Source organism: Bos indicus x Bos taurus, chromosome 7, assembly GCF_003369695.1.
Source record: "Bos indicus x Bos taurus breed Angus x Brahman F1 hybrid chromosome 7, Bos_hybrid_MaternalHap_v2.0, whole genome shotgun sequence".
Taxonomy (NCBI): domain Eukaryota; kingdom Metazoa; phylum Chordata; class Mammalia; order Artiodactyla; family Bovidae; genus Bos; species Bos indicus x Bos taurus.
In genome coordinates this window covers 104,262,068-104,289,660 of record NC_040082.1, presented here as the reverse complement: position 1 = coordinate 104,289,660, position 27,593 = coordinate 104,262,068, and the positions used below count along the sequence as shown (strand labels likewise).

Below are 27,593 nucleotides of genomic sequence, written 5' to 3'. Positions count from 1 at the left end.
TACGGCCGTGCCTGAGCTGGAGGGAGGCAGCCAGCTAGGCCAGAGAGCACCCCGAGCTCCCTTTCCTTCAGGCCTTCACCCCAGAGACCTCTCCATGTCCCACCCAGAGGGGAAGGTGCTCCTCTCTCCTGAATGAGATCCCCCTCCAGACCTCAGAAGGAGCTATCCCATCCTACCCTGGGGCGGGCCCGCCCTAGGGGTTCTTGGTTTCTGTGTGGTCAGGGCTGGGCCACAGTGGTGGGGCAAGGTCGGGGAGCAGGGGCATCCTGTGGGAACCGTGGGGAGGAAAGAAGAACTCGGGGTTGGAGAGGGGATTGGATGAGACGGTGTCCTGGTATGGCAAGCCCTAATCTAGCCACACAGCTGGGGACACGGGGACCAGCCAGGAAATGACCAAGCAGTCCATGATAGAGTCAGTTCAGCTGGAGGCTGAGATGCCGAGGTCCTTGCCCCCAGCCCCAGGGTTGGGGGGGCAGATACTGAGGCTTGGGGAGCTTCAGCGGGAGCAGGGGTCACAGCCAGGAGCCTCTCCCTCATTTCTGAGCAGTTTCCTCCAACACCAGTAACACATTCAGCCCCATGCCTGCGTCTCACAGCACACGTGACCAGTGATGATGGGGACACTCGCACCGCACAGGAAAGTGGGGACGGGGACCCCCTGCCGCCCCTCCAGGAGAGAGCAGGAAGCCTGCTCAGGGGAAGCTGGGGGCGGCGGGGGCAGCTCTTCCCCGCCCTGAGGAGGGTGGCTTGACTCAGGAGTTCTGTGTCTAGAAATTTATGGCAGATACACACGCACAGGAAGACGCCTGTGCCGGGAAATTTCCAGCAGTGGGGGCGGGTGTAGGAGGTGCCCATAAATAACTCCCCCTCCCCCACTAGTCACCATGGAAACAGTCCTGTCCCACAGGAGAGGGCCCCCAAACACAGTATGTGATGGTTCAGGGCGGCTGTCCCAGAAAAACGACAAGCCACATGGAGGCACCCCCTGGGGGATGCTGGGGGCCGGCTGCCTTCAGAGAGACCTGGGGGCCTGCTTTTCTCTGTGTGCTTTTTTGTACTATTGGAACTTTGTGCACTGTGCATCACTTCCCATAAAAACTTAATTTTTATGCTTAAAATTTTATGCTTAAAAAAAGGCATAGTAGTGGCTGTAAAAGGAAGGAAATTCTGACACAGGCTACAACATGGATGGGCTTCATTCAAAGACACTGTGCTGAGTGAAGTAAGCCAGTCACGAAAGGACAAATGTTGCATATTGCTGATGTTCAGTCACTCAGTCATGTTTGACTCTGATCCCACGGACTGCAGATCGCCAGGCATCCCTGTCCTTCATTATGTCCCGGAGTTTGCCCAAACTCATGTAGAGTTGATGACATCATCCAACCATCTCATCCTCTGTCGCCCCCTTTTCCTCCCACCCTCAATCTTTCCCAGCATCAGGGTCTTTTCCAATGAATCAGCTCTTTGCATCAGGTGGTCAAAGTATGCATGCGTGTGTGCTAAGTCGCTTCAGTCGTGTCTGATTCTTTGTGACCCCGTGGCCTGTAGCCCACCAGGCTCCTTTCTGTCCGTGGGACTTCCCAAGCAAGAATCCTAGAGTGGGTTACCAAGCCCTTCTCCAGGGGATCTTCCCGACCCAGGGATCAAACCTGCATCTCTTAGGTCTCCGGCATTGGCAGGCAGGTTCTTTACCAATAGTGCCACCTGGGAAGCCTGGCCAAAGTATATGATTCCACTTATATCAAGTCCTTAGTGGCCACATTCAGAGACACAGAAGACTAGACTAGTTGGGTACCAGGGCTGGGAGAGGGTGGATGGGGAGTGAGTGTGTAACTGAGGACAGGATTTCAGTGTGGGAAGATGAGGAAATTCTGGAGATGGTCGGTGGGCACGGTTCTACAGCCACATGGATGTGCTTTCTTCCCTCCCTCCCTCGGTTCCTTCATTCCTTGCCAAGCCACAGGGCTTGCAGGATCTTAGTTCCCCAACCAGAGATCAAAACTGCACGTGCACCTCAGTGAGAGGGTGGAGTCCTAACCACTGGGATCCAGGGAATTCCCAGTGTGTGTGGACTTTTTACCACTGAACTGTACACTTAAAATGGTCACGTGATACATTGTGGCACAGGTACTTTACTACAACAGTGAGAAGAGTGGCAAACAGACCTCAGCCAGCAGCTAGTCCTCAATTCCTTGTCCTTCAGCCTCACCTCCCCTCAGCAGAAGGGGGTCGTGGGGATGTTTCGGGGACAGGTGAGTGAGAGGAAGGGTGGGCCGGGGGGGAGCTGTAGAAGCAGGGAGGGTGGCTTTGAAGGGCCGGAGCAGGGGGAGACCTGCAGCCCCTCCCACCTGGGGCTTCTGGACCTGGTGTCCCAAGTGGGTGGGTGGGTGGGTGCAGAAGGTTCACAGCAAACACTGCAGTCTTCAAATTATGTTCCGCATGTACCACACTCAGAGGAGACGTCTCACTCCTACCATGTGAAAACTGAGGTGGGAATGAATATTCTAGAAAATACTCCGCAGACAGGGCTACACCCTAAGGGAACAAACCCAGGCGCACGCCCTGTGGTCAGATCAGCTCCCCTGGCAGCAAGAGGTCACCCCAAGATGTGCTCACAGGAAATGACTGACTGAACCTCACAGCTTTAGGTATTTAGTTTTTAACTTTAATGTGCAAATAAATAGAAAAGGAAAACTACATTCAAAACAGCTGCAAAGGAAGTACAAGCCCCAGAACATAAATTTCTTCAAAAACGGAAGAGATGCTCCCTAGAAGCATGCAGGGCAGGGGCTTGGTGGGGTCTGGCCTGCACCCCAGGCCTGGGTGCAGCTACAGGTGGGGGGCTGCGGGCTCCTGAGGAGGACGGCTGCTGGGAGGGTCTGGGTCAGGAATTCTGGTGGATGTCCTTCTTATAAAACAAGGATGCGTACAAAGTGCGTGAATTACACTTGAGAAAACACGGGCGAGGAGACACCCGGGCAGGACGGGTTGGCCTGGAAATTGCCCGGGGCTGGAGTCTAAGGCCTCGCAAACCTAGAGTTCCACAGGTAACTTCTAGAATTTCCAGAACCTTGGGTCTGGCACAGCTCAGCTGCAGGAAGGCGAGTGCTGCGGCTGGAGGCGGCGGCTGCACAGGGGTGCTACCGGGCTCGTGTGTCGGGGGAGCCCACCCGTGTCTGATGATGCCAGGGGCCTGGCCAGAGCTGTCTCATGGTTCAAAGGGCTGGTCCCTGGCCCGAACTACTTGGCATTCTTGGCACAGAAAGCCCTCCGCCCCCCACACCTGTGCCCACTCCAGGGTGGCGGCTGCAGGAATGGAGGCGCTGGGGTGGGTGGGCGGAATTCAACAAGGAAGGCAGTTACCCCCAGAGAAGCTGTGGCACTTGGCCGCTGTAGAAGTTACAACCACTATGAGCATAGAGGAATAAATAGGTGTGTGCATATATATACTTCTAGAATGTCCATCTTCGGTACACAAGTGCACCCCAGGCCCTCCCAGGGAGGGGGCACTCGAGCTCAGCGGACGCGCCAGGGGGGCCCCTCCCCATAGGGCACAGAGCGCAGCTGTTGGATCAATACAGGGTTTGAGCCTCTTTCCCAGAGGAGGGTCTTCCGGGCAGTCCTGGCACCGCCCACCCAACTCCACATCTGGGCATCCAAGGGGACCCCAAGAGCTGAGAGGGCTCATCTCATTTTCAAAGCCGTCAGTGCAGGTGTCCAGCTTGGGGAATGTTTCTAGAAGCTCTCACAACCCCTCGGGAAGGACACGCTTTTCAAGCAAGTCCACCCAGGCCTGACTCCTCAGGTGCCCAGGGGTTCTCAAAGGCTGCTCCCTCCCGAACGTGAGGCCTGGCGCGGCTCTTTGCCGACTTTCACCACGTGCAGAAAAGGACTGCGGCCCCAGGCCTGGGGGTTTGGCACGCATGACAGGAGTGGCCCCGCAGGCGTGTGAACGTGCTCACTTGTGCCTTGGCCAGTGCACTGATCCTCCCCGCGCCAGCGGGGACCAAACCCCTGGAGTTCAAGTGCGAGGGAGGGCAGGTTTGGCACAGGACGGGCCCAAAGGAAGTGGGGAAGCCAAGAGGGATGACAGCGTGGGGCCAAGAGCTGCCGCCACCCGCCCTTCTCCGGAGCTCAGCCCATAGCAGCAAGGCTGGGGGACGCTCTGCGCCCCTCACGTTGTTCATGAGAACGCCCAAGGGGCGTGCAGGCCCAGGAAGCGCGCACTCTGCGGTGCGCTGCCGAGTGCCCGCGCGGGGGCGTCAGGGCGAGGCCGGGCGGCGGCTGTACTGCACGCGGTAGCGGTTCACGGGCAGCCCGTGCACGCGCACCGTCTCGCAGAGCGTCTTGCAGGGCACCATGTCCTCGTCGTCCTCCCCCATCAGCCAGTCCTGCACCAGACTGGCTGCCTCCACTGTCACGTTGTCCTCCAGCCAGCGGCTGTGCCACTCCGCAAAGTGCTGGTGGTGGCGCAGAAGGACCAGGGGCTGCACCTGCCGGGGTGGGGGAGCAGCGATGAGGACGGCCCAGGCGCCCCAGAGCCAAGCACACACCCCAGAGGGCCGTGGTCAGACCTCAGGGGCCCACACACCCCAGAGGGCCGTGGTCAGACCTCAGGGGCCCACACACCCCAGAGGGCCGTGGTCAGACCTCAGGGGCCCACACACCCCAGAGGGCCATGGCTCAGACCTCAGGGGCCCACACACCCCAGAGGGCCGTGGTCAGACCTCAGGGGCCCACACACCCCAGAGGGCCATGGCTCAGACCTCAGGGGCCCACACACCCCAGAGGGCCGTGGTCAGACCTCAGGGGCCCACACACCCCAGAGGGCCATGGCTCAGACCTCAGGGGCCCACACACCCCAGAGGGCCGTGGTCAGACCTCAGGGGCCCACACACCCCAGAGGGCCATGGCTCAGACCTCAGGGGCCCACACACCCCAGAGGGCCATGGCTCAGACCTCAGGGGCCCACACACCCCAGAGGGCCATGGCTCAGACCTCAAGGGCCCACACACCCTAGAAAGCCATGGCTTAGATCTCAGGGGCCCAGGCACCCCAGAGTGCCATGGAGTGCAACTTGGGGGCCTAGGCACCCCAAAGGGCCATGGGCTGGATCTCAGGGGCCCAGATACCCCCAAACAGCTGTGGGCAGGCCCCAGGTTCCCGGGGCTCGGGCAGAGAAGGACACCTGCTTGGCCCGGCACAGCGTCCCTCGGCGGTACATGTAGTCCTCGGAGTTCACGATGAACAGCATCTTGTGGGTGCTGAGCTTGAAGCGGCAGTCCACGTTGCAGGCGCTTTCCACCCCGACCAGCCGCCTCCAGGAGCTCTTGGCCTCGCCGCGGAGCGCACGCACCTGCTCACACTGCCAGCGGCGGAACTTCTTGAGGTTCCTGGAGGCAAGAGGAGGACCCGCAGGCTAGGAGGTCCCCACAATCCAGAGACAGCGGGAGGACGCCTGACCTCCAGGGCTGGAGAAATGTAAACCGAGGCAACAGAAACCCCCACCTGACCCCTTGGCTCCCGTGAACTCAAACCCAGGCCGCTGGGCGCTGGTGACCGTGGGAGAGGCCCCCGGGGCCCGGGCCCTCTCACCTCTGCAGGAACACGGGCTTCAGGAGGAAGCCCTCGGTGGGCGAGCTGGAGGCGCCCTCCGCTCCCACGTACTGCTCCACGTACCGAGCCAGGTGCTGGAGGGACAGAGGGAGACGGCCCATGGCGTCAGTGGCTCCGGGGCCCTTCATCTGCATCCCTCCCAAAGCTCCAGGCGGACCCGGATGTGTGCTGGAGACCAGAAGATGGCAGTGCCCAGGGCTCAGCTGCGGTGGGGCAGGTATACCCAGGCCGAGGTTCAGATGGTTTATGGAGCTTCACGCTTAAGTGAATAAATCCCTGCTGTACAACTGCTTCACTGTATCTGCCATGTGGTAAGTTCACACGGGGAACGGGAGGCCCCTGACATGGAGAGAGCGGGGTCCGGGGGATGGGTGGACGGGAAGGGAGAGCGGGACACAAGCAGCAGGATGGAAGAGGGAGAGACAGGTAGGAGTTGGGGGTGAGCAGACGGCAGGGCTCACAGGGGCCACTAGGTCCAGGACGGGCACAGCCTGCAGCATCCAAGGGACGCTTCAATGGCTCACCACCCTGTTAAAGCAGGAGGCTGTTCCAGACTCAAACTTAACAAATGCACATTTGCTGGAACTGTCCAAAAGGGAAAGAGTGTGCAGGCCCCCACCCTCGCTTGTTATGGAAAGTGTGTCCCGTGAAGGACGCGGAGGGGCGCTCTGGTGGCTGTGGTGGGCGGCGTCCCCAGCTCTGTGAAGGCAGCTGGAGGCTTCCAGGCCCTGTTTCCCGGCTCAAGGACAGCAAGGGGAAGGTGCGTGTCAGTGTGGGCCAGGAGCGCTTTCTCCTGGTGACGCGGGACACCCAGAGCTCTGAGCTTCAGGCACCAGGTGTGCAGCAGTCACACACCACAGGGTCTGAGTGACTGGGCTGGCCGCGGGTACCGTGGCGATGGCCGGGCACCGGCAGGAGGCGGGAGGAGCCAGGGTTTTGGTAGAGGCCAGATGGGCTCCCACGTGACCCTCCTGCCTGGGACATAGCCCTGGGCTCTGAGGGAACACCTAGAGAGCCCGCCTCCTCTTGGGGCTCCGTGGCCAGTGTTCCGTCAGCACAGAGGCACCCTGTGGACGTTCTGTGGCCTGTGCGTGGCCCGCGTGTGCACAGGCTCCTGGGGTGGGAGCCACAAGATGGATGCTGCCTGTGGCTGCCCTTAGCTCCCAAGGTGTGCGCAGGGCTCAGAGTGCAGGGCCGCAGTCCTCACCTGGACCTCCACAGGGTCCTCCGTCTGGGCTTCCTCGGTGTCCAGGAGCTCAATGGTCATGATCACTTGCCCTTTGCGCTGGAGGAACATCACCTGGGGGAGGGCGGGGGACAAACAGCCTGAAGCTGCGAGAACAGCCCAGGCTGGCACAGGATGAGGTCGAAAGGTCATCAATGCCCCTCGCTTCCCCAGCCTCCAAGCCTCAGCCTTCCCTGAGGGACCACTGCTGGGTGCCCACCTCACCAGCCCTGTGGGGCCTCCGGGGCTGGGGCCACACCCAGAGGTCCTGCGAAAGCCGCACAGGGCGCTGGGCTCCTGTGGGGGGCACGCTCTCCCGCCGGCCGGCCTCGTGTGGGGCTGAGCCGGGCTGGCTGCTCACCTTGAAGCAGTTCTCGTCGGCCATGCACCGTTCGGCCTTCCACTGGTAGCTGGTCTCCCGGGCGGCACGGACACAGCGGGAGGACAGGTTCCCGCCCGCGGCGCCCCGCTTCTTCTCGTTCAGGTAGAGCTCCACCACCTTTAGACAGACGTCGTCGCTCACAAGGTGGTGCAGCTGCGGGCGGAAGAGCTGGCTGGTGCCGGGCGTGAGCCCCCCAGGAGCGGGGAGGCACAGCCCCCGCCTTGCTCAGAGGGGTCGTGGCAAAGTCCACGAGGTAGGGGGTGAAGGTCAGTGTCCAACAGGCTGTGCAGGGCGACCTCCGTGCCAGGTGCGGACCAGACCAAATGAGCCCAGGCTACACAAACCAGACCAGACTAGAGCAAACGAAGTCAAAGCAAACCAGACTAGACCAGGGCAAGCCAGGCTGGAGAAAAGCAGAGCTAACCAAAGCAGACCAGATCACAGCAGACCAGTAAACTCTGCCTGGGCGTGAGAAACGTACAGAAACAGCGTGCCCAAATGGGTGTGGGGATCACTGAAAACCACCGTGACGGCAGATGATTCTCCCTCCCCAACATTCAGTTACACGGCTTCCCTGGTGGCTCAGGGCTAAAGAAGCCGCCTGCCAACACAGGAGACGCAGGTTTGATCCCTGGGTTGGGAAGATCACCTGGAGAAGGAGATGGCAATCCACTCCAGTACTCTTGTCTGGGAAATCCCATGGACAGAGGAGCCTGGTGGGCTACAGTCCATGGGGTCACAAGAGTCAGGCATGACTTAGCGACTGAACTACAGCAACAATGTTCAGTTACAAACATAATCCCTTCAGTACCTATAAACATACTTAACGGACCTATAAACAAACTTCACCTTTAAGTTTATGAAGAGACAAATCCTGGCAACAGCTGAGCTGCAGGGTCAGACGGAGCTGAGTCGTCTCTCTGCACTGAGCTGCAGCCCAGACAGGCCAGAGACGTATTAACACATCCTTCGCTACTCAAATGTTACTGACTGGAAAAGTTTCAGGATCACTTACATAGCAAATTGCCAGCCACAGGTGTTAGTTCCTGCAAAAATCCCCCAGTCAATAATGAGTTAAAAACGTTTCTAGTGACTGCATCTGAGTGGCAGAGGAATGACGCGATTCTTTCCTCCACTTCTTTCCCACTTTACAGTGAACAGCCTCACTTGACAACCAGGAAACCAAAGTCACGGCAAAAAACAAGAGTGCTCCCCAAAACGGTCCAGGACCACACTGGACTAGCCCGGGGCTTTGCTGTTTATATTATGTGACCAATTTCCTCTTGCTGTCGTTCAGCTGTGGGCGATGCTGAGGCACATCACCGCCAGTCCCCTCAGAAGAGAGCTAAGGCTCTTTACAGGTTGCTAAACTCCCCTCACGAAAGGTCTGTCAACAGGAGCGCCAACATCTCCTCGCACACACGCGTGTGCACGGCAGCACTGGTCACCACCGCCGAAAGGTAGACGCAACCCTAGTGTCCACTGATGGATGAATGGGAGCGCAGAATGCACTCCATCCACATTATGAAATGCCATTTGGGCATAAAAACGAAGAACGCACTGGGACTTCCCTGGTCCAGTGGTTAACAATCTGCCTTGCAATGCAGGGGACGTGGGTTTGATCCCTTGTCGGGGAACTAAGATCACACGTGCCTCAAAGCAACTGAGCCCACGCAACACAACTAGGGAGTCCCGGAGACTCGGTGAAGATCCTGTGTGCCACAACTACGACCCAACGTAGCCAAATTAACATGTATTCAAAAAAAGGACCGCCACGTGCTACAACGCGGATGAATCTTGAAAACACAATGCCAAGAGCGAGCAGCTAGACGCCAGAGGCCACCCTGTTGCCCGAGTCCGTCTACGTGAAATGTCCAAACAGGCACATCCGCAGAGAGAAAAGGGCTGGGAGAGGAAGGGTGGGGAGTGACTGCCAGTGGGGACGGGGTTTCCTTGGGGGACTACGGGAATGTTCTAGAACTAGGCAGGTAACAATTGCACACTATAAATGTACTAAGTTCCACTGAAAGATTCACTTAAGAATGGTGAATTTTACATTACATGAACTCTACCTTAACTGAAAGTGAAGAAAAGCTGCCAACCACGGGGCCAACCGCAGCACAGGAATGAAGGAAAGGGCCCGGCGCGGCTGCCTGCTCACCTGCCGGGCGATGCTCTGCACCAGCTTGTCCATGGTGAAGCCCACGTAGGCGTGGATGGTGAACATCTCACGCAGCGTGTCCTCATACTGCGTGGGGTCGATGCTGCCCTCCAGCAGGCTCCGCACCATGTCCAGGAAGGCTGGGTAGTACTCTTCCAGCTCCACTTCACCTGCGGGCGGCACCCTGGTCACTGCGGGTGCGGCTCACACAGCTGCCGCGGGGAAGGCCGCGGGGTTCACACGCGCGGCTCCCGCCCCAGGCTCCCTCAGGGCAGGCGTCTCCCCTCCCGGCGCCCAGGGGGCAGGCCCTGGGGCTCACTCGGCTGCTTCAGCCGCAGCTCCATGGCGGGGTCGTTGCCCTTCTCACGGCGGCCCTCGCACAGCAGCTTCTCCCTCTCCTTCTCCGTGCGGTACTCCAGGAGCTGCTTCTGCGCCTGGCGGTAGATCTTCAGCAGCCTGGAGCACAGGGTCTGATGGAGGCGCAGGAAGAAGTACCAGTTGTTGTTGGCGAAGAAAAGGCTGTAGACATCGTCCAGGGGCTTGTGCTGCGGTGGCTGCGGCTCCGGGGCCGGCGCCTCGCCCGCGGCCCCCTTCTCCTCTGGGGGGCTGCTCTGCGGCCCAGGCGCCGGCTTCTTCCGGTCGCCGCCAGGGTCTGCAGCCTGCCCCTGGGGGCTGGCCCGGCCCTCGTCGGCAGAGTCCTCAGATGCACCCAGGTCCAGCTGCTGGGAGAAGAAGAGGCTGGGCACGAACTGGTGCACCAGCTGGTGGATGGTGCCCTGGTCCTCCTTCTGGATGGCTGGCTGCCGCTTCACGTAGTAGCTGATGAGGGCGGCCGCGTCCTCCAGGATCTGCCTGTCCTCGTACACGAAGATGAGGTGCGGCTCACTGGAGGGGGCACTGCGGCCCTCCGAGTGCTGCTCCTGGTGCTGGGGAGACAGGGCAGCCACTGGAACAGGAGTGACCCGCGCGGAGAACCCCAACTCTGGGGCCAAAAGGAGGCCACACTCCCTCCACCAAGGCCTCCAACGGTGCCGAGAGACTGGGGGAATGCGGGCAGCGCTGTCTGGGCATGCAGTTCCAGCTGCCCCAGGCTGCCTGGGGGTGACGAAGGCCCAGTGCAGCACGGGCCTCTGCCACCGTCATGCATTCACACTCAGCCAGACCCTGCAAGGCTGTGACTGCTCCCGCTCCAGTTCCACCCCCTCCAGCCTTGCCCGCCTGGCTGACACCACCCTCACGTCTCCTGCCACGAGCCCTCCACGGTGTTCCCATTACCTGGCACTAGCACGGGCCACCCACCTGCTCGTCCCTGTCTACCAGCCCACTCTACAACTCCCCACACGGAGTCTAGAGCCACACAGGAGCTCCATCAGCCCAAGCTGCCCCCTTCCTCCACCCTTGCACATGACTCAGAAGAGGACCCTGGCCCTGGCACGCCACCCCACACTCCTCTGATGCTGTGGGGGTGCTGAGCTTGTCCTGCTGTGCACAAGACCTTCACACGCGCCTTGGATCTTTCTCCCTGGAAAACCTCATCCTTGGGCTCACCCTCCCCTGCTACCTTTACCCAGTCAACAACTCTCCTCCCAACGAGCCCGAACACCCTCAGTACCCCGCAGCCTTGCATAGGCTGCCCCACATTGTACTCTCTCCTGGTGACGCTGGTCCCCTGCATGAGTCAACAGAGGCAGACACACCAGGTTCCAGGAAGAAGTGAGCGTGTGCGCTGTCCCTGTGAGCGGGGAGCTCCCGAGGCCAGGACAAGCCCTCCCTGGCGCTCTCAACACTGGCCCTGAGGGGTTCCCCAGACTCCCCTGGAACGAGGGCCCGAAGGGAAAGAGGGGCAGGGCCTCTCAGGCTGCCCCCTGGCCAGGGGCTTCACTTTCTGGGAAGGGCAAGTCATGTGCTCCCGTCTCCACTGTGGAATCTGCAGTGTCCAGAGGCCTCCTTCCCTCCTCGCTGGAGGGACGGGTGGCGTCTGAGTGGGTCCCAGCAGGCAGAGGCGGGGTGCGGGCACTGCAGCTCAGTCCTGCTCCCGGCTCTTTAGCGTGGCCTTCCTCCTACTACTTTCTGAGTCCCCACCTTGTGTATGTCACAAACGCCCTTCAGAATCTTCCAGGCAAGGGTCGGAGCTCGTAACCAGACTGTCCTCCGTGAGCCACGCAACAGGAGAAGGGTCTCCTGCCCTAAGCAGCAAGGCGCCGCACACACAAGCTCACTAGGCCCCGGCCCTTCTCCCTCAGACCCCAGGGAAGGCCCTGCAGGACTCTGCTGGTGGCAGCAGGGCAGAAGCGGCTGCACCCCCGACTCTGGGGTCGGGGTGGGGGTCTCAGGCCTCAAGCATCTGCAGCCTGAAGCGCAGAGGCCAGATCACAGAGTGGACCTTGGGGCTGAGTGGTGGGCACTGAGCGGGGCAGGGAGGCAGGAGGGAAGGTGGTCTGGGGCCAGCTCGCTCAGTGGTCTCTGCAGCCGTGTGGAGGAACACGAGCTCTGGGCAGGGTGAGCCTCCTAGCGGGGCCGCTCAAGGGCCTGGAGGTAAGACAAGCCCCACCGCTTGCTGCTCAGGACTATGTGTGGCAGAGAGGGGGGGAAGTGGCCCTGGCCAGCGGGGCACTCGGTCAGTGGCGCTGCTCCCTGACCCGGGCTCCGCCACCGAGCAGCAGCACCCCCTTCCCTGACAGCCAACGCCCAGTGAGCCGCCCCCACCAGGATTCCTGCCTCGGGCTCCCGCTAGTAATGCTCTCCCCACAGGCATTGTTCAAAGCCCAGATCCTCAAGCCGAGGGCCTGGCCGGCCTCACTTCAGGCCCCGTGAGCCGGACCACACCAAAGCCTGGCAGGGCACTAAGAGGGCAGCGTGGTGGCGGCAGGTGGCGCCCTCGCCTGCTGCGGCCAGCCTGGGCAAGGGGCCAGCTCCGGTGCCTTAGTTTCCTCACTGCTAAAACTGGGACAGTAACAGTACTACACAGTAAGACCGGCAAGCACGGGTTAGATGGGACCTTCCTCCCAAAGACCGTAACACTCCGAGGCCCAGGGCGAGCAGCAGCACAGGAAAGCTGCCAGCCCCAGTGAGCTGAAGGAAGGTGCGTCGAGGCGCGGGGAGCTGAGGAGTCAGCCCTCTGCTGACAACGGCAGGGCACCTTCCTGGGTCGGCCCGGGGCCAAGGGGACACCCCTCCCATCCCCACGCAGCCCTGAGAGGGCAACGGAGGCCGGGAGGGCCAGACCCGGCTGAGGGGGCCTCACCTCGTCATAGACGCTCTCGATCTCATTGAGCAGGCTCTTGGAGCGAAGCGCCTTGGTGTCGTTCTGCTTGAAGTTCACGGCCTGGTGGTCCAGGGACTTGAGGTACGCTTTCTCATACTGCTCCCGCCAGATCTTGTTGAAGCCCTGCTGGGCCTCCCGCCACTCCTCCTCCTTGGCCTTCAGCCTGTGGGGGCAAGCAGGCTCATTCCACCCCAGACCCACGGACCCGTTCCAGGCCCGGACGGCCTGCTGCAGGCACGGGGGTAGGCTCTGTGCTGGATGGAGGGCGGTGGGAGCGGCTGGCGGCCTCGCTGCAGCCGGCTTTACGGACGCTCAAACGCCACTGCCCTGCAGCCCCCCGGTCCCGGCCCGCGGCACTGACTGCGCTCCGTGCGGCTGCTGCGCTCCCGGTGGATGGGACTGTCGGGCTGCTCACGACTGGGGCCCCAGCACTGGGCGTACAACCAGCCCAGGGCAGCCACTTAACCAATAACTGTTCACAGCACAGGGAGGGCCCCAAAATGTGTGATTAAACAAAAGGCAAGCCGTGATACAGGACAGTCCCATTTGTGCTTTAAGATAATTACTCTTCATGTTTAGGCATGATCACGTGCAGAGTGGAATTTTTGAGGACACAAATAATCACTAACGGCTGTACTTTTGTCTTGGGGATGGAAAAGGGAGAGAAAGGAAGACCAAAAAACACAACCAGCCAGCCTGAGTCCCCAAGGCCCCCCTCAGATTACACCTGGGACAAACAGCAGTAATGAGCCCCTGGGTGGTGCAGTCAGAAGCGTGAGGGCACCTTTTTAGGACAACGGGGACAGCGGTGACAGGGTTCTTCTTGAGGCTCTCGATGATCTCTGGGGCTTTGTCGCCGTAAATGCGGTGGATAGCGCGGCGCTGGATCACTTCCGATGTGCCCCCCAGACAGTCGTCCAACCGGAACTTCTCCTGGTCTTCCGGCGCCATGCGGGACAGCTTCTTCTGGACGCTCTCCAACACCCGGATTGTGGCCAGGTTGGTCTCCAGGACAACGTCTAACTATGGACAGGAAGGCAGAAAGAGGTCAGTGGGTCAGCTCATCCCCCAGGGATGAGCCCGGGCCAGCAGAAGGGATGCTGGGACAGAGGCTGGGAAGGGGTGATGGATGCAGGCCCGGGGGACTGGGGCAAGCATGGCTGGTTATAGGTCCGGGCCCTGGTGCTACCTGGACCTCCCCACTGGTAGACCCATCTGAGGAGGGGGACAGGCCCTGGCCTGGCCCTCTTCACAGGCATCGAACGCACGTTACCCTCATCACTGAGGAAGGGAGGCACAGTACACAAAGCCTGCAGGAGACTCCCCAGATCATGTGCGGGGGAGGGGGAGCCGTCCCCAGAGCTACAGCCACGTGACTCCTTCCATTTAGGGCAGAGTGAACCAGGTGGAGCACAGGATGGCCGCTGCTGAGATCTAGGAGGGGCTATACAGGAGCAGCGTGACAGATCCGACTGGTGGGGGACCTGTTTGGGGTCTTGGCTGGTGGTGGGCACACGGGCCTCCACAGGGGAGAGAATCCAGAGCTAGACACACACGCACAAGACAAACACTTAGGCACAAGATCCTCCCCGCCCTCCCCACATACACACGGATACAAGTGCAACTGGGGACACGTGAGTAAGGTCACGGGCGGGGTCAAGGTCCACACCCCGGCTGTGACACTGCCTCAGAGATTTACAAGCTGCTCCCACTGGGACAAAGGTACCTGGAGCACTCTGTTATTTTTTAAGCTGCATGTGAATCTACAATGGTCTCAGTAAAAAATTTCTGTTACAAAATTAAGTGACCCTAACTGTAGTTAATGAAATACACACACACTTTAAAAAAAGAAAGAAAAAGCAGCATCGCGGAGCCAGCCTGAGGGGCAGCAAGGCAGAGAAGGGAGGCTTTTGGGAGCTGCCCACTGCTGGAAGGCACTGGACTCGCCGCCACCCCAGAGGAGAATGGACGGCTTCAGGAGGATCAGGATGCATCCCGTGGTGGAGGCACACAGAGAGGGCCGAGCAGGGGCCCCGGGGGCCGCAGTGCCACACCCACCTCGAAGCGCTCATCCTCACAGCGGTGCAGCTGCTCCTCGTAGGGCGTCTTCTTGGAGCTGACGAAGGTGGAGTCCTCAGACCAGGAGGGGAAGGACACCCAGGTGTCATTCAGCACCTGCGCCAAGAGGAAACGCCGTGGCTGGAGAGGCAGGGGCCCCGTGGCCAGAGGGCTTTATTGTGTGGTCCAGCGTAGAAGAGCCAAGGATAAGGAACAATCCTGATTCTACAGGAAACTACGTTGATCCCTGGGTTGGGAAGATCCCCTGGAGAAGGGAAAGGCTACCCACTCCAGTATTCTGGCCTGGAGAATTCCATGCACTATACTGTCTATGGGGTCGCAAGAGCGGGACACGACTGAGCGACTTTCACTTCAGTTCACTAATTCTGTTGTTGTTTTAGCTGCTAAGTTGTGTCTGACTCTTTTGTGACCCCATGGACTATAGCCCGCCAGGATCTTCTCTGTCCATGGGATTTGCCAGGCAAGAATACTGGAGTGGATTTCCATTTCCTCCTCCAGGGGATCTTCTTGGCCCAGGGATCGAACTCGTGTCTCCTGCGTTGGCAGGCGGATTCTTTACCATTGAACCACCAGGGAAGAGCAAATCATACTAATGGTAACATTAATTTAAAAGTGGTTTTAAGAGAAAACGTGACTTTGATCACATGAACAAATCTTGCTACTTCGGGGTTGGGAAACTTTGTCTATAAAGGGCTACGTAGCAAATATTTTGGGTTGTGCAGGTCACTGGGTCTGTTGGGTCTACAGGAGAATAGCCTTTTATTGTGCTTCATAGATGTCACCTTTTTGAAAGACAGTGTGAAGGTCTGCAGCGACCCTGCACTGAGGGCGTCCGTCAGGGCCACTTTCAAGAGTGTCTGCTCACTTTGTGTCCCCGTGCCACATCTCAGTGACTCGCACAGTACTGCAGACTCTTCTCATCGTTACTGCCCTTGTCACAGGGGCCAGCGATCAGCAACTCACCAAAGGCTCGGAGGGTCAGCGTGTTTAGTGACATAAGGTGCTTCAAATCAAGTATATACTGTTGTTGTTTTTCAATATAACACTATGCTTTGGAACTGTGGTGTTGGAGAAGACTCTTCAGAGTCCCTTGGACTCCAAGGAGATCCAACCAGTCCATTCTGAAGGAGATCAGTCCTTGGTGTTCATTGGAAGGACTGATGCTGAAGCTGAAACTCCAATACTTTGGCCACCTGATGCGGAGGGCTGACTCATATGAAAAGACCCTGATGCTGGGAAAGATTGAGGGCAGGAGGAGAAGGGGACGACAGAGGATGAGATGGTTGGATGGCATCACCGACTCAATGGACACGAGTTTGGGCAAACTCCGGGAGTTGGTGATGGACAGGGAGGCCTGGCGTGCTGCGGTTCATGGGGTCGCAAAGAGTCGGACACAACTGAGTGACTGAACTGAACTGATAGCACGCTTAAATATTACAGACCGCAGTATAGCATAAACATAACTTCCATATGCACTGGGAAACCAAAAAATTTATGTGACTGGCTTTATTGTGGTATTTGCTTTATTGCAGTGGTCTGGAACCAAACCCACAGTATCTGCAAGGTAATGGGACTTCCCTGATGGCTCAGTGAATCCGCCTGCAAGGCAGGAGATGTGCATTCAATCCTTGGGTCAGGAAGCTCCCTCAGAAAAGGCAATAGCAACCCTCTACAGTATTCTTGCCTGGAAAATCCCATGGACAGAGGAACCTGCGGGCTACAGTCCATAGGGTCACAAAGAGTCGGATATGACCGAGGGACTGAGCACACGTGCGCACACCCACACACGCCTGGACTCCACTCTGCCTTTGTCCCGGTAAAGCAGCTGCGGGATGTATGTGCACAGGGCCCATCTGTGTGCCAATAAAGCTTTACTTACAAACACAGGCTGTGAACCAGATGCGGTTCATGGGCCATGCTCTGCTGACTCTCAGACTATATATCCTGGAATCGAGCAGCCACTCTTGAATTCTGGAAATGCAGTAAGACTGTCTACTAACTTCAAAAAAGCATCCAGTGGTCAAGCTGAACAGAAACTTGCTGAGGGAGTGAGCCTGGAACAGAGCGGGCTCACGGCAGAGATGAATCTCAGTCTGAAGGATGGAGGAGGAAGCCGAAACCTGTGTGCGAGCAGTGTGTGCTCTGCGGCTTGCCAGAGCCACCAGCGGGGCAAGAAACCATCTTCTCTGCCTAGGCGTTTTGTTTTGCTACATCCCAGGACCATCTACCACCCAGTGCCCGGGGGGATCAACACCCTTCCATCCATCTGGAACAGGTGACGAGTTTTGTGGAGAGGTAGGGCACGGGCACCATGTAAGCTGACGGAGCCCCTGGGGACGCTACCTCTTTGCAGATGGCTGTCCTCCCGCTGCACTTGGGCTGCTGGTAGGTTTTGGGGAGCGCCCGGTAGCTGGATCCGATGCGCTTGCACGAGGCATAGTCGATTTCCCGGCTTATTCCGTCCCCGGATCTGTCATTCATGGGTGGGGCGAAGGACAGCTCTTTCACCCCCAGGAAGGACTTGAACTGTGCAAAGAGCTCTGGAAATTTCCTTCAGAAACGAAGACAAATGGGATGGGGGGGAGGGAGGGATTAATCAGGAGTTTGGGATTAGCAGATACACACTGCTATACATAAGACAGATGAACGACAAGGTCCTACTATATAGCACAGGGAACTACATTCAGTAATCTGTAATAATCTATAATAGAAAAGAATCTGAGAAAAAAATAAATATATGTTTAACTGAATCATTTTGCTGTATACCAAAAACTAACATGAGATTGTAAATCAACTACACTTCCATTGAAAAAAAAGCCTAAGCACCTTCCTGGGGGTCCAGTGGTTGGTAGTCCACCTGCCAAAGCGGGGCAGGTGGGTTTGATCCTTGCTCTGGGAAGATCCCACACACTGCACAGCAACTACTGAGCTCCTGAGCCCTGGAGTCCATGCTCCGTAACAAGAGAAGCCCAAGCACCGCAACTAGAGAGGAGCCCCCACTTGCTTCAACTAGACAAAGCCTGTGCTCAGCAGTGAAGACCCAGCACAGCCCCTAAAAAATTAATTTAAGAAAAAAAAAGGAAGACAAATGGTAAGTCAGCCTCCTGAGGGCTTCTGAGACCGATCCAGGGATATCAGAATGGCTTTGTGCTGAAGCAGGTAGTGAACAATGGTCAGAATCAACTTCAGAAAGGAGGGGTGAGAGGCAGAACTAGCATCCAACGTGGTAAAGTCATCGTGTGTGTGTCTCCCCCCGCCATCCCTCTGTCACCAACCAGGCCCCACCACTCGCGGGATGTCCTTGAAGCACCCAAGACAAGACTGGCCCAGGCCGGCAGAAGCTGGAGTCAGCGATGTGCCTTGACTGGAAGGGGCCGAGCACCAGGCCAGGGGCTGGCAAACCAGTCAACCTGCCAGGCCTATCTGCAGACAGTTTCACCGGTGGATGGTCACACCCATTCCCTTAGTATTTCCTTGTGCATATTTGCTTGTGGATGATGGTGTCAGAAGCTGCGTGGTTGTGACCCTTGGTCCTTGACAGAAAAAGTCTGCTTCCCTGCTCCCTCCCCCCCTCTCCCTGGACAAATTCTCAGGAATCATAGCAGAATGGTCATGCATGTCGACAGGAAGCTTTTAAGGCAACTGACCCCCGCGTCATCTGGCTTGTTTAAATGAATATCAAATTCTACAGAAAGGATGCAGATATGTTGACAGCCGGTGTGGTGATTCTGCCCCGTGACTAAGTCAAGCAGTCTCCCCTCCTTAACTGTGTGCTCCAAGACGGCCATCTGCTGTAGCCCACCTTTAAGGACCGCCTCCCCCACCCCTCAACTTGGCTCACAAGAAAAGCCCATGGGCCAATGGAAACGCAGGCAAGGAAGACGACAACATCGGTGCACAGGATGTCCAAGGTCACGGTGGGACAAGTCACTCTGAAGGGTGGCGACGCTGCACCTCCAACTCCGCCACACCATCACCAGGGAGCAGCTCTCCAGACCACTGCATGCGGCTGCCCCCAACGTGCAAACCCGGAAAGCAGTTCACACATGCAGAGAGAGGCCTCCTGGGGGAAGGATGCGACACGAACAGTAACTCAGCTGGGCACCAGATCCAGATGAGCGAGCGGAGGGCTTCCTTGGTGGCTCAGTGGGTAAAGAACCTGCCTGCCAATGCAGGAGACATGGCTTCAGTCCCTGAATCTAGGAAGACCCCACCTGCCGCTGAGCAACTAAACCCTTACACCACAGCTACTGAGGTTGCGAGCTTCAACTATCGCGCCCACACGCCGTGACTACCGAAGCCTGACAGCCCTCGAGCCTGCGCTCTGCAGGAAGAGCAGGCGCTGCAATGAAAAGCCTGAGCACCACAACCAGAGCAGTCCCTGTGCCCTGCAACTAGAGAAAAGCCCGCCCAGCGACAAAGGCCCAGCACAGCCAAACATAAATAAAACTGAAAAAAAACCCCCAAAGAACCAGCCACGTTTTAGCTGAGACTTGTGTGATCCTGCCATCCTGTTCTGGGCGGCATTCCAGAGCGTTAACAGATCTTCAGCAGGCCCAGAAAGTTAACCCAACGGAAAGGACCAGCCTGATGTGTGCACTCTCAGAACCCCCAGAGAAGCACCTTCTGATGACTCTAACTGGACCTCTGAGTATCCCAGTCCAGGAATGTGACCTTGGCACCAACCACAGGGAGAAACCGAGACAAATGTCCACCGAAACAGACCCTGCTGAGAAACTCATGATACATACAAGTAAGGGAACACTATGCAGTCACTAAAAGTGATCGCGTGGGTCTGAGAATTGCTGAGTTTAAAAAAAAGAGAGAAGGCTGCAGGCCAGCCTGACAGTGTGGTGTCACTGACGTGAAACTCAGCAGCCACACTCAGGCCTAGAGAACAGCGGGCAAAGAGTGAGGGGCCGGCTTCGGGCCTAGAAAACACAGCAGGAGTGAGGGGCTGGCTTCCAGGTCTAGAGAACAGAGGGGGAGTGAGGGGCCAGCTTCCAGGTCTAGAGAACAGAGCGGGAGTGAGGGGAGGGCTTCCAGGTCTAGAGAACAGAGGGGGAGTGAGGGGAAGGCTTCCAGGTCTAGAGAACAGAGGGCAAAGAGTGAGGGGCCAGCTTCCAGGTCTGATCTCCCTGAGCTCGCCCACCACCACACAATGCCTCTTTTATGAGAGCTTGCCCCGGGGAAAGGAAGAGCTATCCACTCAGGCCTCAGTTTCCTCAGCTGTAAAATGTACTGAGACGCAGCGAATGCACTTACATTCTTGAGTTCATAAAAGGCTATAAAAAACTGGTCCCCTTTTCAGTTTCTAACTGGTCCTGATGCGAAAGGAAAGCAACTCATGACCCTGGCACTGTAATAAATGTTGCTGAGATGCTCTCTCCTGCAACTTGCAGTGAGTGAATAAGCCACAGAGAGGAAAGCTTTGCCTCCTGATGGACAGAGGGACGTGGGGGACCGCGAAGATGCATTTGGCAAAGTGCAGCCCTGCCACAGGGATGCCGACGTGGACATGGTAAAGAATAAACCTGGAGGGAGAACCCAGGCGTGAAGAGAGGCCTACAGCCATACCAGAAACAAAACCCAGACCAGTTTTGTGTTTGGAGTAGGAGCCTGAGCTGTGTGTCTGGTGGTGTCGGCCTGGGTTGGCTGCATCGTAATTAGTGCAGAGAGGCGGTCACTCCTCAGCCGAGGAAGGGGGCATGACTGACATGGCACGTGGAGGGCTCCTGGAGGTTGGCAAAGGTCCATTTGTGACATGGGTTATGGGTACAAGGGATTGGCCTAAAAATGATTTTACCAAGCCATTCTTCAGTTACGTGGTTTCCTGGACCTGGGTTCTATTTTATGTTAAAAAGAAAAAAAATTTTTAAAGCTTTTTAAATTATTAGGAAGGCTCAGGTAGCTGCCCCCAGAGCCCGGCAGCCCCTGCAGTTTTCTTGGGGCCTATACAGGCAGGCTTCCCTGGTGACTCAGACAGTAAAGAATCCGCCTGCAATGCAGGAGGTGATCTGCGTTTGATCCCTGGGTCGGGAAGATTCCCCTGGAGAAGGGAATGGCTACCCACTCCAGTACTCTTGCCTGGAGCATTCCATGGCAAGAGGAGCCTGGTGGCTACAGTCCATGGGTCACAACTCAGTGACTAATGCACACACACTGCGACGAAAAAAGCAAGTCGTGTGTAGTGAGGACTCACCATGTGTGAGATGTTAACAGTCTTCATGCAAGCCCACTTGGAGCTTTTCGGAAAACTGCATAGGTGTGTTTATAATCCCCTTTTGACAGCATGGGAACAGGCTCACATGGGGCTCAGCCCCAGGCTGGGCACGACCATGCTGGCGAGCAGGAAGCGCGCTGGTAGCCAGCACACTGTCCTTCCCACACGGCGCCCCCAGGCCCGCGCCATCCCCTCAGAAGCTGCCAGGCCCTGGGGCGGCTCACGCAGGGCAGCGGCACGGGATGCAAGTGGGTCGGTGACCTGCTAACAGCACTTCTCCTGGGGCACCAGGATGCTGACCAGTCATTTCATTCTTCCTGGTAATTTCTGATAGAATTTTAAAAATCATAATGAATCTTCCGGGAATTATGCTAAGTGGAAAAACGCTGATCCTGAAAGGTTACACAACACACGGTGTATGACTCCACGTAATTCTCTTGCCATGTAAGCTTCCGAGAAGAAGCACAGGTTTGAGGGGTTGCCAGGGGCCCAGAGCATAGGAGGGATATGGATCTGAGTATCAAAGGCCAACACCAGCTTCCTTGTGGTTCTGAAGCTGCTCTGTACCTGGACAGTGGCAGTGGACACACCAGCCTTCACGGGTGATACAGCTGTACACACACACGCACAACGGGAACACGCAGAGATGGGTGGGTATCTGAAAGCCAACATCCTGGTTGTGGCGCTGACTACAGATGTGACCGTGGGGGAATGCTCCCCAAAGTTCCCTGTGTTCTTTCTTACAACTGCTGGTGAATCTATTGTGATGTCTGTAACAATTTCAACTTAAAAAAATTGGAAAAAACCGTTTTCCAAATACAACAGCCAAAAGATGGCTGAAAAGCATTTACAGAACAAAATGCAAGGGAGGGAAATGCCACTCACCCTAGGAACGGGCCAACCAGCTGGAGGAGCTCAGAGCCGGACACCAGCTCTTGGTTGAAGAGGGCGATGCAGCGGAGGAAATTCTCGTAGACCTCCTGGCTCTTCAGCACCCTGCGCACCTGCAGGGAGAGGGGGTCAGGGCCCCACCGGCCGCACCCGCTCCCGAGCCCACCGGGCCTGACCCCACCAGGCGCCACAAGCACAGGCTCTGGAGGGCAGCTGTGGTCTGCAGGGGACTGCTCTCCACTCACACAGCACGTGCCCAGAGCCAGCTCACTGGCTCTGCCCACTGACTCTGGGTAGGAAGGCCCTGGACCACCCCTGCTTCAGAGAAGCCATACAGCTTCTGAGCAGCAGATGTGTGTCCCCAAATGTGGCATGGGCTCTGAGCTCAGCCTTTCCCACGTGTTTCGCCACCTCCTGCCCACCGCCTGCCACCAGCCCCCTGCCACCTCCCCTCACTTCGACTGCTCAGATCCGAGCTGGGAGAGGCCAGCCTGGACCAGGCAAGGCCTGGAGGTCACTGGCCCCGCCGCTCACCTTGTCAAAGAAGGAGAACTCCTGCAGAGTCCCGTACTTGCCCACAGTGGCGATGGACAGGTCTTTGGTGCCACGGAGTTTCATCTTCTTCTGCGGAGAGAGAGTCCATGCCACGGACGCTCTGTGCGTCTCACAGGTGGCCCGTGTCCATCTTTGTGAGAGTCACAGCATCGCCAACACGAGCTTTCCTGACAGGAACCGTCATCAGGTGCTGGCTGGCGGTCTGCCCAGGACCCCCACGGATGAACTTCTCAGGACCACCCATCTCAGCCTCCAGGATTGAGTGTAGAGTGGAAGTCACACAACCACCCTGCCCACAATCTGGGATCTAAATCTCAGCAACTGAGCGCTTTTGCTATCAGGCAGGGGCATCACAGAGTAAGGATAGCAAGGGAGTCATGCCCGTAGATACAGTATCAGGAACTTCTCCTGGCTGCTCCTCCCATGGGCTGTGACTGTGACTGTGACTGGGGCGGGGGCGGGGGGGGAGGGGAGGAAGTGGGGTGGAGATGGCAACGAGAAGATCCTGGGGAAATCTGGGTTTTTAATTGCTGTGAAGATTGTTCTCTCTAGGCTGGACTTGGACCTGAACTTGGCCACACTCCTGAAACATCGAGGATATTACCAAACCATCTCCCAAACGCCTGAAGAATGATGAGCATGTGTCAAAAGGACACAAGAGCCAACCTAGAGGGGCCCTACTGGCCAGATCTGAAGCAGTTTAGAGTCAAGACAGACAATGATAGTCACAGATTATACTGCGCTTCCACTGCAAGGGGCATGGATGGGTTCGATGTCCGGTCTGGCAACTAAGATTCTGCATGCTGCAAGGTGCAGCCCAGAAAAACAAAGCAAAACAAGGCAAAAAAACACAAAAGAACATGATAGTAACAGATTATAACCCGAGTCCACAAAGACACACATTAAATAAACAGAGATGGAGAACAAGCTCTCCCTTCCAGCAGAAAGCCAACTAGCAAATACACAAGGGATGATGGAATAAGAAAACCACCATCACGTGAGGGTGAGGCGCACAACAGGAGAGGAACTTCAGAGCCTCTCGCCCCTCGGCAGGACGCCTTGTGCAGTGACCAACCTGCACAGCTGTGCACAGGCGTCCTGCCCTGAAAGAGCTGTGAAGGTGAGAAGCAGCAGGCTGAGCAGGGTTTCCAGTTTATGCGGAAGGAGATGACACCACATCTCGCACAATCTTGTAAGCCAAGGGGAACAGGTGAACAGCCACCTTAGAGTCGAGCCATCTTCCCAAACCCCCACAGACAGTGAATTTCAAGCTGGACTAGGGCCCCAAGCCTGTTGCTCAGGGCCTCCGCATGCTGCTCCCCAGGCCATCTACAAAGAAGGCCAGGCTGCTGAGTGTCCACACACGTCTAGGCGCACAGCTGACGGTTACCTTCGCTGGTGCAGACACGGGACGGAGGAGGGAGGGCCGGGAGCGCTTTTTGCTGTGCTCCAGGTTCTTCTCATGCTCGCTCTTTTGAACACTGTTCATTTCGCACGGCCCATTTCCTGTGAACTAAGGACACAAACACAGGAGGTGATCAGCGCTGGTGAGACACGGCCGGACCCATCAGGGCTGGTTCTCAACGCACCTGAGCACAGGGAACCACCTGCGACTCAGCTCGCAACCACAGTGAGCACTGTCTGCCACGGGCCAGGGGCTGGTCCTACTGCGAGCCGAGCCTGGCTCTCAAGATGCTCACGTTCACTGCAGGAAGATCTGTGTGCCCAGCTCACCACAGGTACACGTTGTGAGACTGCAAGAAGGCTCATGGAAGGCCTAGGAGGACAAGGGTCCTGACGAGGGAGGGAGGCTCAGCAGGGAGACACTGAGTGGGGCCTTGGTGCGGGACTCACCCAGCAGACCACCAACAGGGTGTCTGCCTGTGTGTCTGGGTGCACCACAGGGAGGAAAAGCATTTCAGGTGAGATGACCAGTATATGCAAAGCCCTGGCAGCAAGAGGAAGCTGCTGACGGCTGCCAGGTCACTTGCGGGCCTTCCAGCCAAGTCTGTGTTCTTTCCTATGAATGAGAAAATGCATCCTGGAGGCAATGTCATCATGGGCGGCGGGCGGGGGCAGCGGGGGATGCTCACTGCTGGTTCTCTGCACCAAGCACTGATTAACAGGTCAGGGTGCTGGCAATATTTATGAAGAATGGTTCTGGAAGAATCTAGTCATCGTTTGTTATCTGTACGGAAGTCTAGCAAGGGAGAAGGTGGATAGACTGTAGCTCTTCTGCGGGGCTAGGCTGCAGAGGCACAGAGCAGTCACCCCGACCCCACCATGGGGCTTTTATGCAGAGACACCACACGAAGGGGTGGCTAGGTGGATAAATCGTGCTGCCTCCAAACAAAACAGAGGCAAACGTCAGCTATGAGTCAGCTCTGTGTTGCTGCTAGGGACAGGCATATCTGATACACTGCTATTCCAAACAGGAAAAAACCCCTAGGGGCATGCCCGAACAAACAGGATGCCGTTTTTTTTTAAAGGATAAACATTTGTTTGCACTCAGAGGTTTCTGGAAAGATATATAAGACATTTGTAAGTTTAACTCTGAGGAGAATGACTGGGAAACTGAGGCAAGAAAGAGGGAAATTTACTTTTCATAGCTGATGCTCTCATTAACGCTTTTTTTCCATGAGTATGCACTATTTTTATATAAATAATTACAATGATAAAGATCTACTACTTAACTATGGATATAGTCAAAGCTATGGTTTTTCCAGTAGTCATGTACAGATGTGAGAGTTAGACCATAAAGAAGGCTGAGTGCTCAAGAATTGATGCTTTCGAACTGTGGCGCTGGAGAAGATTCTTGAGAGTCCCTTGGACAGCAAGGAGATCAAACCAGTCAATCCTAAAGGAAATCAACTCTGAATACTCATTGGAAGGACAAATGCTAAAGCTGAATCTCCAGTACTTTGGCTGCCTGATGCAAAGAGCTGACTCACTGGAAAACTCCCTGATGCTGGGAAAGACTGAAGGCAGAAGGAGAAGGGGGCAACAGAGGATGAGGTGGTTGGAGGCATCACCAAGTCAATGGACATGTGTCTGAGCAAGCTCCGGGATACAGTGGAGGACAGGGGAGCCTGGCGCGCTCTAGTCCACGGGGCCGCAAAGCCTGTCCCTGTCCAACAGTCTGTCCTTGTCCCCTAGGGGATGAAATTTCTTTGGAGGAGTAGTTATCCAAAGATTCAAGGCTATTCCAAGAAGCTAAAGTAAAAAAATCCTCAACTGCTATCTGCCGTAGATCCCAGAACTGGTGCGAACATCGCTTCTTAGAGGGGGGACAGAATGACATGCTGAGTAGGACTTGGTGGCGGGGGCGGGCCGAGTGGGGAGTGAGGGGGATACCCACTGCTCGACCAGCCAAGATCACCCAGCTGGAAAGCAAGCTCAGTATCACCAATCTTCCCCTAACAGTTCAGACAGTTCTTAGGTTTCAGTTAAATGTCCCAGTGTGCAAATGCCTGAGGCAGAAGGCCCCCAGAAACCATTTAGGCAGGGGCTGGCTCAGTTTGTGTTTGTCAATAAAGTTTTACTGGCACACAGCCACGCCCACTAACTGGTGGAAGGCCTGTGGTTGCTTTCCTGCCACCACAGCAGAGCTGTGCCTTTGCCACAGAGACTGTGCGGTCTGCAAAGCCTAAGACACTCACTGTTTGGCTCTTAACAGGAAAACTGCTGAGCCCCGATCTAGGCCAAATAGTCGAGTTTAATTAGGACAATATCCAATTTTACCTTTGATTTCTTTCTCCTGCCGTTTTAGTGGAAACATAAATGTAAGATCACTTTATAAGATGAATTATATATACATACGAGTATTTTAATAATTTTTAAAAGTTGATGAAATCTTTTAAAAAGCACAAACAGCTCTAATCACCCAATGTACACTTAAAAAAACACTGCTGGACTAAAAACAAATACCATTTAAAGAAACTGAGTAGGTGCTTTTCTGAGGGAGATGCTTATCTTTCCAGGGTGGGCTTTGTCAGAGTCCAGCTCGGTAAATGCCAAGTTGTGTCTGCCAGGGGGTGCTGCGACCACAGCCCTCAGAGAACAAGAGGCTCTACTCACCCCTCACAGAGACGCAACAAGATAACTCAGGAACCAAGGCCTGCAGACTTCATGTGAGCTGTGTAGACGGCCAGTGTAACCAGTTACCAAGCATCTGCTGTGCACCATCCCACAACTCCAGTAGACGGGGCTTCCCACCCACCCCTGAAGCAGGTCTGACGGCTGCTCCGCCAAGGCAGGACCCTGCTTTGCAGCCCTGGGCTCACCAAGGCCAGACACTTTGCTTAGGAAACTTACAACGGGCCTAGGGACAGACATTCTCAGCACATTTAGATGAGGGAGCTGAGGGATGAGAGGTGACCTGCCAGGCTTCTGCAGAGAGGAGGGGACAAAGCGAGACATGGACCACGTATGTAATTCAAAGCCCTATTCTAGGTGCTGCACCCCCACCTCCTCTCTAAGTGGGGGCCATGCTCTCGAGCCTCCCGAGCAGGGCATGTCCTCCAGAACAGTGAGAGGTGGCCGGGGACTCGGGTAGGCCTTTCCTTCCTGAAGCCACAGGGTGGGCTGCCCCTGGACCACACGGCGCTGACAGCAACGGCTCTGGGAAGGCCACTGGAGGATGCCGCTGGGTGCACATCCCTGCAGGAACGGTTCAGGAAGAGAACCGCCAACACCAGGGTCAGAGCTGAGATTCCAGACCCAGATCCAAGAGGATGAGACCCAAAGACTATCCACCAAGTATACGAGGGAGCAACAAAGGCTTCAAAGCAGGGGGCACGATGCAGCTCGAGTTCCCGGGACACAGAGGCCCAAGGGCCCACAACCGTGGGCTGAGCCAACAGAAGAAGGGTATGTAGTGGGAAGGAGGTGCCGAGATCCCTCTGCTCCTCAGCCACATGGCCCCGGGAGCCAGTTAGGAGGGTCGGTCATGAGCCAGGTAGGGAGGTCTCTGATGAGCAGGAACATGCACAGAGAAGGAAGATGGCAATGAAGCTGCGACTGCGAAGGGCATTATTTGGGAACACGGAGTAAAAAACAAGTCAGGATTCTGAAGTTCAGAGAGACACATGATGCAGACAGTGGGCTTAAAGAAGCAAGTCAGACTCGAGGGTAGGGCCATAAGGAGGCAGCCGGGCTGAGAGGCCCAGTGTACATGTGAGTTCTCTGTCCGTGGGG

At 56.7% G+C, this 27,593-nt stretch overlaps 1 protein-coding gene across 3 annotated transcripts in view; it reads right to left on the bottom strand.

The window, feature by feature from the left end:
* Positions 1-2,643: 2,643 nt before the first annotated feature.
* SIN3B (SIN3 transcription regulator family member B) overlaps positions 2,644-27,593 on the bottom strand; it is a 43,923-nt gene continuing 18,973 nt past the window's right edge. Inside the window, exons 6-19 of one of the 3 annotated variants that reach the window (XM_027548131.1) lie at positions 23,788-23,910; positions 22,377-22,466; positions 21,837-21,955; positions 17,072-17,279; positions 14,708-14,824; positions 13,434-13,672; positions 12,629-12,812; positions 9,704-10,310; positions 9,385-9,554; positions 7,203-7,376; positions 6,824-6,916; positions 5,596-5,690; positions 5,189-5,393; positions 2,644-4,493 (exon numbers count right to left, since the gene is read on the bottom strand). In XM_027548131.1, the coding sequence (XP_027403932.1) occupies positions 4,263-4,493; positions 5,189-5,393; positions 5,596-5,690; positions 6,824-6,916; positions 7,203-7,376; positions 9,385-9,554; positions 9,704-10,310; positions 12,629-12,812; positions 13,434-13,672; positions 14,708-14,824; positions 17,072-17,279; positions 21,837-21,955; positions 22,377-22,466; positions 23,788-23,910 (2,655 nt within the window). In that variant the 3' untranslated portion in view covers positions 2,644-4,262. The other 2 variants (XM_027548132.1, XM_027548133.1) reach the window with 2 other exon arrangements.